This window comes from Hemitrygon akajei, chromosome 23 (assembly GCF_048418815.1).
Source record: "Hemitrygon akajei chromosome 23, sHemAka1.3, whole genome shotgun sequence".
NCBI classification, from domain to species: Eukaryota; Metazoa; Chordata; class Chondrichthyes; order Myliobatiformes; family Dasyatidae; genus Hemitrygon; species Hemitrygon akajei.
The window spans coordinates 43,116,068-43,129,849 of record NC_133146.1 but is presented as its reverse complement, the minus strand read 5'-3'; the positions used below and the strand labels follow the sequence as shown (position 1 = coordinate 43,129,849).

At 39.8% G+C, this 13,782-nt stretch overlaps 1 protein-coding gene across 2 annotated transcripts in view; it reads left to right on the top strand.

The window, feature by feature from the left end:
• The window catches only part of inpp5a (inositol polyphosphate-5-phosphatase A), a 483,620-nt gene that overhangs the window by 314,222 nt on the left and 155,616 nt on the right, over nucleotides 1–13,782 (top strand). For both annotated transcript variants that reach the window (XM_073027526.1, XM_073027527.1), the window contains exons 5-6: nucleotides 4,072–4,135; nucleotides 10,984–11,087. In XM_073027526.1, the coding sequence (XP_072883627.1) occupies nucleotides 4,072–4,135; nucleotides 10,984–11,087 (168 nt within the window). The remainder of the gene's footprint in view (nucleotides 1–4,071; nucleotides 4,136–10,983; nucleotides 11,088–13,782) is intronic.

The window sequence follows — 13,782 nt, the reverse complement described above, 5'->3', positions numbered from 1 at the left end:
CCTCTGAAATGATAACACTTAGGATTTTAAAGCTGCTGGCCCTCTCCACCTCTGATCCCCCGATGAGGACTGACTCATGGACCTCTGATTTCCTCCTCCTGAAGTCCATTATTGTCTGCTTGGTCTTCCTGACATTGAGTGAGAGGCTATTGATGTGGCACCACCAGATAGATTTTCAATCTCTCTCCCATATGCTAATTCGTCACCACCTTTAATTTGGCCAACGACAGTGGTGTCGTTAGTAAACTTAAATATGACATTAAAGGTGTGCTCAGCTTCACACTCATAAGTATAAGGTGACTAGAGCAGGGGCCTAAACACGCAGCCTTGTGGTGCGCACGTGCTGATGGAGATTGTGGAGATGTTATTGCCAATCTGAAACGTGTGCAAGTGCAGAAATTAAGGATCCAGTTACACAAAGAGGTATTGAGGCCCAAATGCTGAAGCTTATTGATTAGTTTTGAGGTGATGATAGTATTGGATGTCAAATTGTAGTCAATGAAGAGCATCCAGATGTATTCAGCTTCGCTGTCCAGATGTTTCAGAGTTGAGCGAAGAGCTAATGAAATAGCATCTGCTGCTGACTTGTGGTGATGGTAGGTAAATTAGAGCAGATCCAAGTCACTTCTCAGGCAGGAGTTGATAAGCTTCATCACCAAACTCTCAAAGAACTTAATCTCAGTGGATGTAAGTGCTACTGGAGGATAGTCATTGAGGCAAGTTAACTTGGGCATTAGTATAATTGAAGCCTGCTTGGTTTAGTTGGGTACCTCAGACTGCCAAACCAAGAAGTTAAAGATATCAGTGAACACTCCAGCCAATTGATCAATGCAGGTCTTTAGAACTCGGTCAGGTACCCTATCTGGGCCGGATGTTTTCTGTGAGTTCACCTTGTTGACGCGTGGCCTAGTGGGCAAGGCATCAGACTAGTAACCTGAAGGTCACTGGTTTGAGCCTCAGCTGAGGCAGCGTGTTTGTGTCCTTGAGCAAGGCACTTAACAACACATTGCTCTGTGATGTCACCTGTGCCAAGCTGCATGGGTCCTAGTGCCCTTCCCTTGGACAACATCGGTGGCGTGGAGAGGGGAAGACCTGCAGCTTGGGCATCTGCAGGTCTCCCATACAACCCTGCCCAGGCCTGTGCCCTGGAAACTCCAGGCGCAGATCCATGGTCTCTCGAGACCGACAGATGCCACCACCACCTTGTTGAAGAATGATCTCAAGTCATCCTGAGGGACTGAAATCACAGGGTCTAATCACAATGTCCCTTAATTTAACACTCACAGCCAACAGCTCTGACACCATCCCATTAGGATCTGTGTATAGTGAGTCAGTGGACTTGGATAGTTACAGCAAGAGCAGATAGAAAGATAGTCAGTTCTAATCTCACCAAAGATCACAAACAAACTCTGCTGCAGACAGCTCAGAAAAAAAGGTTCATTGGAGAGCATACAAAAGGAGTCTGGTGCCAATGCACTGTGAACTATTTAGTGAATTGACAGGCCTGGCAGAAACCCTAATTCAATGTGAAGGTAACACAAGGTTGAGAGTGTGAGTTAGCTAAAGTACTGTGCTGTGCCATGTTTGAAACCCTGGGCTCCTATGCAGCCTACTTCCATAGGTATTCACTATTTATGATTTACTGTGTACATACTTGCTACAAATGTCAGTGTCAATCCTGAAGGTCACTTGTATCATCTAAAAAACAAGAATCCACTTTTAATCTCCAAATCCATCCTATTGTAATTTTTGAAGTTACCTCTCTTTACTCATTACAGTTAATTAGGTAACTTAGTTCATTAAATGTGATGTGATTTGTTCATTTGATCACAATCTATAACTTTTCAGCACAAGCAACAGGCAGCTTCAAAGAAGGGTCCCAGCTCGAAACATCGACTGTTTACTCTTTTTCATAGATGCCGCCTGGCCTGGAGTTCCTCCAGCATTTTGTATATGTTGCTTGGATTTCCAGCATCTGCAGATATTCCCTTGTTTGTAATGCAGCTTCAATACCCATTTGAAACGTATTATAAACTATCTTTCCAGGACTTTTCTCTCTTGTAGAAAGGTACAGTAGCAAGGAGCAAGACTTCACCACTTGTCTTTTGGTTTAGAAAACTTGGCATGAGTGAAATGGGCAGCAACCATTGAAGAAAAATATTATGGCAGAAAGATAATAAAGTACGACCAAATAGTGCAAGTTCCTGTCAGAGGCAACAAGTTGAATTTTGAGGATCCAAAACAATTTAACAAGTTCTTGAAATGGTTTCATCACTGAAATATAAATCTTTCTACCTGTCTATTTGTGATTTGTAGCATGTTAAACATGTTGATTTGTACTTTTCATTCCTACTTGCTGCCTGCCTACCTCCTCAGTTATGATGTATAACCGATGTGGGAACATTGATTCTGAGCAATGTCCCCTCTACATTTTTTTACAGCTGTGCAAACCAGCCATTACTCTGAGCAAGAAACTTTTACATGGCCTGAAAGCTGCATAGCACTTTAATTGTTTTTTTTTGTAACATACATACTATGAATATTTTGAATGAAAATTGAAAAATCACATACATTTGATTTTATAATAATAAAATACAGTACAACAAAGACAATTTTTCATGTTGCATTCAGCAGGCTGGCAGTTTACTAACAATGAGCTATGTATGGACTTCCATTCTGTGTTTATTGTTACAACTTCCAACAGTGTTGTAAATTCTAACACGGAGAAAGTAAAGATTGTGGTATGTTTATTGTTTTGAAATTTTATGGATTATATTCATTAACACATGATTAATTAAAAAGGTTTGCACAATTTTATTATCATAATTTCAAAATTACATTAACATTCTATAGAAGAAACTTCCAGCTGCGTGGCAACAAAGGCTGAGAGCGCGGAAGTATTTCAGTGACTGCGCAGTCCCGCATCCATGCAGCTTAGAGGAAACATTGATTCTGAGATTACTTCGTGCATGTGTGACAGAAAGCGTGGCACATGATAATGATGCTGCGACAAGGCACAAACAAGAAGGCATGATGCACATTTATTATAGAATTACATTTGAGATAAAAACTCAGACTTAAAATCTTATATGGTAGAAGTGATTTGCTAATTGGAAAAATTCAAAGCAGATTTGTTATCAAAGAATGTATAAATTATACACCTTGAGATTTGTCTGCTTACAGGCAGTCACAAAGCAAGAAACCCGAATATCCCAATTTAAAAGAAAAAGAAAGACCAAAACCACTGCACAGAGAAAGAGAGAAAATAATAGAAATCATGTAAACAATAGAATCAAGCCATCAGCATTCCGAACCAGACTGAATCCCCAGAACTGCTTCCGGAGCAGCTGTAGTATGCCCAAGCCTTGGTCCCAATTCATCACACCAGATCAACTTTGTGTCTTCTCCATGTTTCCAAATAAGGTCACTAGATAAGCCATGAGCTTAGTCCTTGTTGAGCTGCTTATGCCGAAAGTGGAGAATGAGTCTTTCTGCACAGGTTTAAGCTGTGTTAGGGAGCTCAAATATTATCTCACCCATGGTGAGGTTGTGCAGTTGCTTAGCTAGAGTTTATAGTCTCTTGCACGTTTTCTTTTAATCAGCCTGCCAGGTCCAGGAAGGAACAAGAAGTTAGGAGTGTGGCAAATAAACAAAGTACGGGTAGAGTGGAGTGAACTAGGAGATTTGGCTATGTGGGTTCGGATTGACGCAGCAAACTGAGAATAGATGGTGAAACACAAAATCACTGTGCCAAGGCAGGCAGATTAAACAAGATGCCCACCAGCTCTAGTGATGTTACATTCACTGCAATTGTAGGCCCACTGGTATTTGGGATGTAACTGAGCAACTGTGAAAGCATGACTGCCAATATGTTGCAAAATCACCATTCTCATCATGGCTCCTTTGCAGCATTCTAATGTTGTGTGTCCTCAGCTTTATTGCAGAAAATATCTTTTAGACATTGCCACATGATGATTTCATGAAAATGTTTTTATTGTTTTATTTTTTACAATTATTACATACATCAGAGTTAAATAGAATGTAACCTCTAAACCTTTGTTTCTTTTTCAGGCTTTAGGAAATCTTTACTTTCTTCATGAGTCTTTGAAAAGCACCTATCAATTTGATTTTAAAGGTAAGCTTTGAAATACAATCAGATACCATTTGTTACCGGACCCAGTAATCATCATTAATATTAATGTATTTATTGATGTTGACATTGCATTTGGCACTAGATTAAGTGTGATACCCTACCTAAAGCTTCTTACAGCTGGCAGTTTTGGCTCATTGCTTAACAAAGTAATTGGTGCTTAATTAACTCATTCATTGCTGCTTTCATTCCTCAGATATCTCGTGCACACATACTCATCACAACATTGATAACAAAATTATTTGTACATTCAATTATTTTGAAATGAATCAACTAAATTGCTTGTGAATGAAAAGTAATTTTATCTGTGACCATAAGGGTTTAAAACCTATTTCCGGTATTTAAAAAAAAATAAATAGTAAATTACTTCTGTTATGTAAGGGAGTTGCCTTAGTCTAAAAAAACATCAGTGATAAAGAATATTTGTGACCATGAGAAATAGATTGCCTGCTAATCTTGCTTTCTATTGAAAGTTTTACATTCCCCATTTTCTCATTATAAATCAATTTATGAAATATCTGTCTCATTTCTTAATGAAATACCACAGAGATCTTCACTTCAAGTATACTGTTGTGCAATGTTTATATTAAAACACTGCCATATTTAGTGAAATATGAATATATAGTTTGATAGTCAAGCAACAAAGAAATAATCTTTGAACAGGTTATTCGCTCAGACAGGAAACTGACTCCTCATTCACCACTAGAAGATAGAATACTTGAATATATGGCTGTGATCCAAAATGATTAAACTTTCCAGTTCATTATTTGGGTGCAGAATAGAATCATTGCAATACATTAGTTAACCCCATTCACTATGGTCCATGTAAGATTGAATTTTGTTTGATCATGAAATTATCCTATCATAACACTTCATATTCTTCAATCTCTCCAATAAATTGGTCCTTAACCTTTTCAACTCTAGTGGGAAAAGTCCAGGTTTCTAAAGTCTCCCTTCATGACTATAACCCTTAACCCATGGCAACGTGGTAATGAAACTGTAGTGTTACAAGAAATGCACATCTGTTTTCTGAGTTTATTTTTACATTTTACTGGTAAGTCCAGCAATACTATCATGGGCAATCTAAGCTTTGTTTGCATCACAAGAGAATTGTTGAGTATTTTTTTCTTTTAAAATTTATTTTATTTAGTGATACAGTGTGGAGTAGGTCCCTCAAGCCACACTGCCCCCAGCAACCCCTGACTGTATACGTATATGTACACAAACTAAGTGGCCACTTTATTGGGTACTAGAATAGAACTCGGTGTGGTCTTCTGCTGCTGTAACCCATCGACTTCAAGGTTTGAAGTGTTGTGCGTTTAGAGTTGCTCTTCTGCACATGACTGTTTTAACGCCATTTACTACCTCCTTCCTGTCAACTTGAAGCAGTTTGACCACTTGCCTCTGACCTCTCTCATTAACAGGGCACTTTTGCCCACAGCACGGTTGTGCAGTGGATGTTCTTTTTTTTTTGCCCAGTTCTAGAGACTGTTGTGTGTGAAAATCCCAGGAGATCAGCAGTTTCTCAGATACTCAAACCACCCCATCTAGCACCAACAATTATTCCACAGTCAAGGTCACTTGCATCACATTACTTCCCCATTCTGGTGTTTGGCTTGAGCAACAACTAATCCTCTTGACTATGTCTGCATGCTTTTATGTTTTGAGTTACTGCCACATGATTGGCTGATTAGATACTTCCATTAACGAGGTGTACAAGTGTACCTAATAAAATAGCCACTGAATGTATATCTCAAGAGATATACATTTAAAGTCACATGGTGTGTGTATACACACACACACACACACACACACACACACACACACACACACACACACACACACACACACACACACACACACACACACACACACACACACACACACACACACACACACACACACACACCCCCCCCCCCCCCCCCCCCCCATACTTCCCTGCACCACTCCTGCATTGTTGTTCTATCTTTACAATTGACTTTCCAGTATATAAACATGGAGGAAAATTTCTTTAAACAACAGTCTGAATATTTCTAAAAGCAGCATCCAACTGATTCACACTGAACCATAGCAGAAGAAACCAGTATGTAACAAAACTGCATTTAATTGAAAATGACATCAAATTAGCTATCATGAAAAAGCGGTCTGTGGAAGTAAGAACTTAAGTAGTTTTGAACCCCATTCCCAGATTAAGGGATTGATCTTTAGCAGATCTTATAACAGTGAAGTTATGGTGCAATATTATTGGAATAAATTGTAATTCTTATAACCATAACCATATAACAATTACAGCACGGACACAGGCCATCTCAGCCCTTCTAGTCCGTGCCGAATGCTTACTCTCACCTAATCCCACTGACCTGCACTCAGCCCATAACTCTCCATTCCTTTCCTGTCCATATACCTATCCAGTTTTTTTTTAATGACAATATCGAATCTACCTCTACCACTTCTACTGGAAGCTCATTCCACACAGCTACCACTCTCTGAATAAAGAAGATCCCTGTCATGTAACCCCTAAACTTCTGCCCCGTAACTCTCAACTCATGTCCTCTTGTTTGAATCTCCCCTACTCTCAATGGAAAAAGCCTATCCGCATCAACTCTATCTGTCCCCCTCATGATTTTAAATACCTCTATCAAGTCCCCCTCAATCTTCTACGCTCCAAAGAATTAAGACCTAACTTGTTCAACCTTTCTCTGTAATTTAGGTGCTGAAACCCAGGTAACATTCTAGTGAATCTAGTAAACTGGTATGCATAAATTCATTGTCATCTATTTATTATATAAACATATTAGCCTAGATATCCTGTTGTGTGGTGGATATTTTTTCTGCACTTTTAGAGTTTTAGTGTAACATTGCTCAATGAATATGATTAGAACTGTAACTGTTCTGTATTTGTAACTGGCGGCACGGTAGCATAATGGTTAGCACGACACATTACAGTACCAGCCAGCGACCCAGGTTCAATTCCTGCTGCTGCCTGTAAGGAGTTTGTATGTTCTCCATGTGGGTTTCCTCCGAGTGCTCTGGTTTCCTCCCACAGTCCAAAGACATACCAATCAGTATGTTAATAGGTCATTGTAAGTTCTCCCATGACTGTGGTTGGCAATTCATCTTTCCTCAAAGGACAATAGATGGATCATCATCATCACAAGCCTGAGTCAAGATCCCCCTCTCAGCCTCACTAGTGTAGTCCAAAGGAAAGCTTGTGAAGCTTTACATTTGGCCCCAGCTTGGCTGCAGGAGCTGCCGGAAGGATGGTCAATGATGTACAGCCGCCTTAGGAGCTCCACTCCGGATTTGCTGTCTGGGTTTACTCCCATAGCTGTCGTCTCTCCCGAGGTTGCCCACAAAGCAGTGGGTCTATTTACGAGCACCAGGGCATGTCCACACACTGGTGGGCCTGCATGCTATGTGTGCAGGGGCCAGATCTCCTCCCTGTCCTTTACAGTTCAGCCTGAGTCTGAAAGGAGCTCGGTTTCCGTGTGACGCCAACAAGGAGGCACTGCGTGAGGCTTGCTGTCGGAGAGGCTGTGCACTGGCAGTGAGAGACTTACACATTCAGCTCTGCTCTTCACAAGACTGCTAGTCAGCAGTGCAAACTGAAAATGAGAGCAGCAAACACTACCCACTACACTATCACACTCAACGCATCACAACAACCATGTCTCCCCTGATTAGACTAGGGTTAAATAGGTGGGTTGCTGGGCAGCGTGACTCAAAGGGCTGGAAAGGCCTTTATCTCAATGCTGTATCTCAATAGATAAATAACAAGTGCATAATGCTTCCTGTAGATGTCGATTGCTTGCTGTTCTGCTCTTAATACCCATTAATATGAAGCACATGGTGATCACAGTTTGATTGTCCTCTGTGAAATTGACTCATTCATCTGCAAATGCAGAATATTAATGTCAACATCTTGCCAGCCAATCAAATGGAGGCAAATGACCAACTGCAAAAACAATACGATTGTGTGAAAAATACATTAAATTTTCTTGGAAGACCGTTTTTCTTTAAAGAACACATGAAATAATAACTTCTGCAACTTATTCAAATAAAAAATCAGATATCTTCTTCACAAAACTGCATTGAGTAGTGGAGAATTACATTTAAAGCATGTGCATGATATCAGACACATACACCAGGAGTATTACAGTTACCAAGCTTAATTCAGAATGAAATTTCCTAATCATCTCTACTCCACCTGGCTTTAACATGAGCCCTAAGAGCAACCTTCAGGTGTGGGCCTTTTATAGAAAAACACATCTGAATCGCAGGGATTGTTTCATATAATTATTAATTACCTGCAGACTCATTTGGAGGAGATCTCACTGAGTGACATAGAACTGAAGACAACAATTGTACTCAAGTTCCTGCTGAAGATGCTTGGCCCAAACATCAACTGCGCTCTTTTCCTTTGATGCTGCCTGGCCTGCTGAGTTCCTCCAGCATTTTGTGTGTGTTACTTAGCTCAAGTTTCTGATATTTTTGCTGAAAATTGGGAGCCATAATATTGGTCCCACTGCTCTTTCAGCTGTTACAAGAGCAGAAAGAACAGGGCCATACATAAGGTCAATGGAGCAGGGAGAGAGAAATCTTACTAGTGTCTTGCTAACTTAATCTCCAGAGTCTTTCTTCAACTAGGTGTCTGCCTTTGATTGTCTGTAGGCCAAGGGTTTCAAAGTCAATGATCCTTCAACCTTTTATTAAGTTCCAGCCACACACCCTCATTTTAGACTGTTTTTCTCTCAGAGGTCAAGGTCACTACCAATCTGAATTTTGTAGTCTAGAATCATTCTAGGTGCTGATGAGGGATCCATGCTCCATTTTGCAGTGTGCAGTTCATTTCTGTCACAGAAATTCTCCTCAGAGAGAAAGGTCTGGTAGGCCATTGTAAATTACCTGTCGAATCTGAGTGGAGCTGATGGAATGTGGGGAGAATTAAATGGGATTAGTGTAGGATTGGTATAAATGGGTGCTTGTTGATTGGTTTAGACTTAGTGGGTCAAAGGGCGTCTGTGCTGTGTGACTCCATAACGTTGCCTCCTTCTCCCTGACTAGAGGTTAGAAAGCATCATGAGCATGTAAGGTTTGTTAAATTGCAAGCTTCTCTCTCTACGTCTCCATCAGAGTGTGAGAAGCGACATCTGAAAGGTCTTGGAAGAGCGGATGTTTCATCATGGAAAAATCTGCAACAAGGGTTACTGTTTGAAAAGAGAGGCTACTCACTTATAGCAGAGATAAAGCCTTTTGTTTCCTCTCAGGAAGTCATGTGTTTGTGGGAATCAGTTCTTCAAAAAGTGTGGAAGCAGCATCTTTGAATATTATTAAGGCAGATGCGGGTAGATTCCTGATAAATAATGGCACTTGAAGTTAGAGAGAGACGGCAGGAATGCAGAATCGAGTTTATATTCCATTCAGCTACGGACTTAATGAATGGCAGAGCAGTTTGAGGGACTGTGTCGCCTCCTTCTCTCCTAATTTCTATGACTGTTCCTCACTAAATATCCAGATAGTAAAATAGCCAGCTGTAAAAATCTCTGCTGTCACCATTTTGCACCCAGAAAGCTTCTGTGGTGTGTTCATTCTGAAACTACCCACTCTGTAGGTTATCCTAGACTAAACACTGTGTATATCTTTGGACAGTAATTGCAATGATACCAGGTAACCACACAATCATAAGTGTTATACAGGCCAAAGATAATGAAAAGTGGTTTAAAATCAACTTCAAGGTATGGGGCTGGAATCTTCTTTGGGATTCTTCACCACTGCCACAAACTTGATAGAAAATACATCCAGAGAAGTAAAGAGATTATCTACTAACTTCAGAGTCATGGTATCATAGAAAAGTACAGCACAGAAACAGGCCATTCAGCCCATCAAGTCCAATTAAAAAACCTACTTCCAATAACTTGCACCAAGACCTCAGCCCTCCATAGTCCTACCATCCTGCATGCACTACTTGCACTGGCAGCTCGTTCCACACCCTCACAATATGCTATGAAGAAGTTTCCTCTCATGTTCTCCTTAAACTTTTCACCTTTCAACCTTAACCCTTGACCTCTAAATAGTAGTCTCACCCAACGTCAGTGGAAAAAGCCTGCTTCCATTTACCCTATCTATACCCTTCATTATTTTGTATACCTCTATCAAATCTCCCCTCAATCTTCTTTGTTCCAAGGAATAAAGTCTTAACATGAATAACATCCTATTTCCTGTACTCAGAACTTAAGATTTATGAAGGCCAATGTGCCAAAAACTTGCTTTACGATCGTATCTACATGTGACACCTCTCTCAACGAATTATGGACCTGGATTCCCAGATCCCTTTGGTCTACAGCACTCTTCAGTGCCCTGCTGTGTAAAGCCTTACCCTGGTTGGTCCTCCCAAAGTGCAACACCTCACACTTGTCTGCATTAAATTACCTCTACCATTTTTCAGCCCATTTTTCCATATGGTTCAGATCCCACTGGAAGCTCTGATGGTCTTCCTCGCTTTCCACTACACCTCCAATTTTGGTGTTCAGTTTTGACCAAGTTTGGGGTAGAGGAGTGAAAAAACTTGAAAGCTAGCAAGAGAAATGTTTTCTCAAACTTCCCATGTAATTAAAGTCTAATATGAAAAGTATTAACTTGATATTTATTATATTCTGTATTTAATTACAAGTAAGTATAAAGCATGTTAATCACAAACATCACCATATCAGAGGAAAGCGTGTAGCAGCATGTGCTATGGTGTCTTGAAGAGTCTGCAGACACTGTTTTATTGAGGAGATCAGTCACATTGTTGACGGATGGTTTTAGTGTTTTTTGTGCTTTCTTTCTTTTAGCTAAAAAGTACAAAAAAGTAACGGGTAAAGAAATATACTCAGAAACATTAGAAAGCACACCAATGCTCGAAAAGGAAAAGTTTCCACAAGATTACTTCCCCGAGGTAAGTTGCATTGTCTTCTACCACATAATACATACGAGGTTGTTTCTTTGAGAGATTTTATTATTCAAAAAAATCTAAATTGAATAATTGAGGTAGGATGCATGCAAAGGAATTGAAGAGGAAGTTTGGTAAGTGGTAGATAGAGAACCACCTACATTCTTCCAATCATTGCTTGTGGGCTCTTTTAATTACATGATGTTGTTGCAATAATTTCTACATTAAAGTTCAGTTATAGAAATGTTTGTTCAACACTCCCATGACCTGATGTCATGAAGCGTAATCAACATTATGTCTGGCTTGTAACATATACTATCTTGATGTACAGGAGTAGAACCCAGTGTGGTTTTCTGCTATTGTAACCCTTCCACTTCAAAGTTTGACATCACCGTTGAAATGTATGGTTATTTGAATTACTATTGCCTTCCTGTCAGCTTGAACTAGTCTGGCTGTTCTCCTCTGACCTCGCATTAACAACGTGATTTCACCCACAGAATTGCCGCACACTGGCCATTTTTTGTTCTTCGTACCATTCTCTGTAAACTCTAGAGACCATTGTGCGTGAAAATCCCAAGGGATCAACAATTTATAAGATACTCAAACGACCCTGTCAGGGACCAACAATCATTCCATGGTTAAAGTCATTTAGGTCACATTTTTGCTCCATTCTGATGTTTGGTCTGAACAACAACTGAACCTCTTGACCATGTCTGCATGCTTTTATGCATTGAGTTTCTACTACGTGATTGGCTGATTAGATATTTGCATTAACGAGCAGGCCTACAGGAGTATCTAGTATATGGCCACTGAGTGTATGTTACCAAAACAAAATTTGGGGGACCCCATGTGCCTAGATGTGCATCTTATATAAAGCCAGTATGTGCTGTCTTTTCATGTTTATCTGCTTTCCCTATTTGAAATCTGGTGCGGACATCCCTCAAGAGATTTTAGCTCCTTTTCTGTTTGCTGTAAATTAAGTTGTGGTAAAGCTTCTCTGTTTTGTTTCAAACAATGACCCAAGTTCTTTACATCTTTTTGAGGTATTATAACTCAAAAATTGTTCTATTGTGCAGATGATTTAATATTGTTTTCAGTGATGTAAATAAAGTCAGAGTATTTATAACTGGTAAATATATCAGATTGAAAACATCGCTTTTAATCTTAATAATAACCTGCTTCATTGTACAACTGACAGATATGCAAATGATCCTCTCAATTGGTTTAAGACTGATTTCTTTCTCTTTATTACTGCCGCTTAAAGATGATCTAAAAGTAATTACATTGATTGAGGTATAATGCAATCCAAAATAATTACAATTCACTGCATATAAAACTAACAAAACTTTTCATGGTGATTTATTATACCTCTTGGCTGTATATGAATCTCAAATGATGCCTTTGGGACCAGCACTTGAGATAATGTTAGGCTATTTAAAAAGAACAGATTTGTGTAGTCTATCAGACCTGAATACTTTTTGCCAGTAGTGAGAAATTGGTTGTTATCATACATCACAGATACTGCTCAAAGCTCTTATGAAAGATGAATTAATTTCACTAATGCTTCAATGTGAACCTTTCATGAACAAAGCTGTACAGGGATAACCTTGTAGGGGTCTCTAGTTTTTCAATGGTGATTTATGTCATCTTTTAATAAAGGAAACAGCCTGTATATAATCCATCTGCCGTGCAAAGAAATGATACTGGCATGGACTGCTTGGGATTTTTTAACTTCCATTTTTATTTAATGCTGCAGACTGATGAAAGGTTTCAAGGAGACTAATATAAGCCTGGTTTACATTTGCTGTTGCTAAATTGATTGGTAATCCAGCCCTAAATTATACCGAACCCCTCCCCAACCCCATCAGTAATTGTCATCATAAGGATGGATTACTACGAAGAAAGCTATTGAAGGAACTGACAAAATATTTATACGGACATTTCTCTGCATCAGCCTCATGGGCTTTATGAGATCCAGAAGGTAGTGTTAGGATTCTTTAGATTTTGCATTTGTCAGTTCAGCTGTGGGCACAAAGTTTAGATTTAGAAGGATTTTTTTTAAAGTTTGCCTCAAAATGTATCATTCTTTGGCTAAAACACCCAGAGTAGCTTTATTCTTGAGCTTCAACCACTCTGCGAAGTACCAAAATAGAGATGACCTTCCTTTTTAATTCTTACTCCCTCATTTATGAGGGTCATTTACATTTTGCACTGTGTGGTTGACATTTTGTTTTTGCCAAGCCATTACTAGAAATCTAGCATGGAAGCTAGAATGTGAACCTCCAATCCTTGATCAAATAACAAGGATTACTTATGTCACAAGTAACACAAGAATTCTGCAGATGCTGGATATCATGAGCAACACTCACAAAATGCAGGAGAAGCTCAGCAGGTGAGGCATGTCGATGGAGGGGAACAAGCAGTCACTGTTTCGGGCTGAGACCCTTCATCAGGACTGGAAAGGAAGGGTACAGAAGCCAGGATAAGAGGGTGAGGGGAGGGGAAGGTGTTCAAGCTGACAAGTGATCGGTGAAACCAGGTGAGGGGAAGGTAGGCGGGTGGGGGAAGGGAGATGAAGTAAAAGCTGGGAAGGATAAGGTGGAAGAGGTAAAGGATTGAAGAAGAAAGGATCCAATAGGAGGAGATAGTGAACCATGAAAGGAAGGGAAGGAGAAGGTGGAGGGGAACCAGAGGGAGGTGA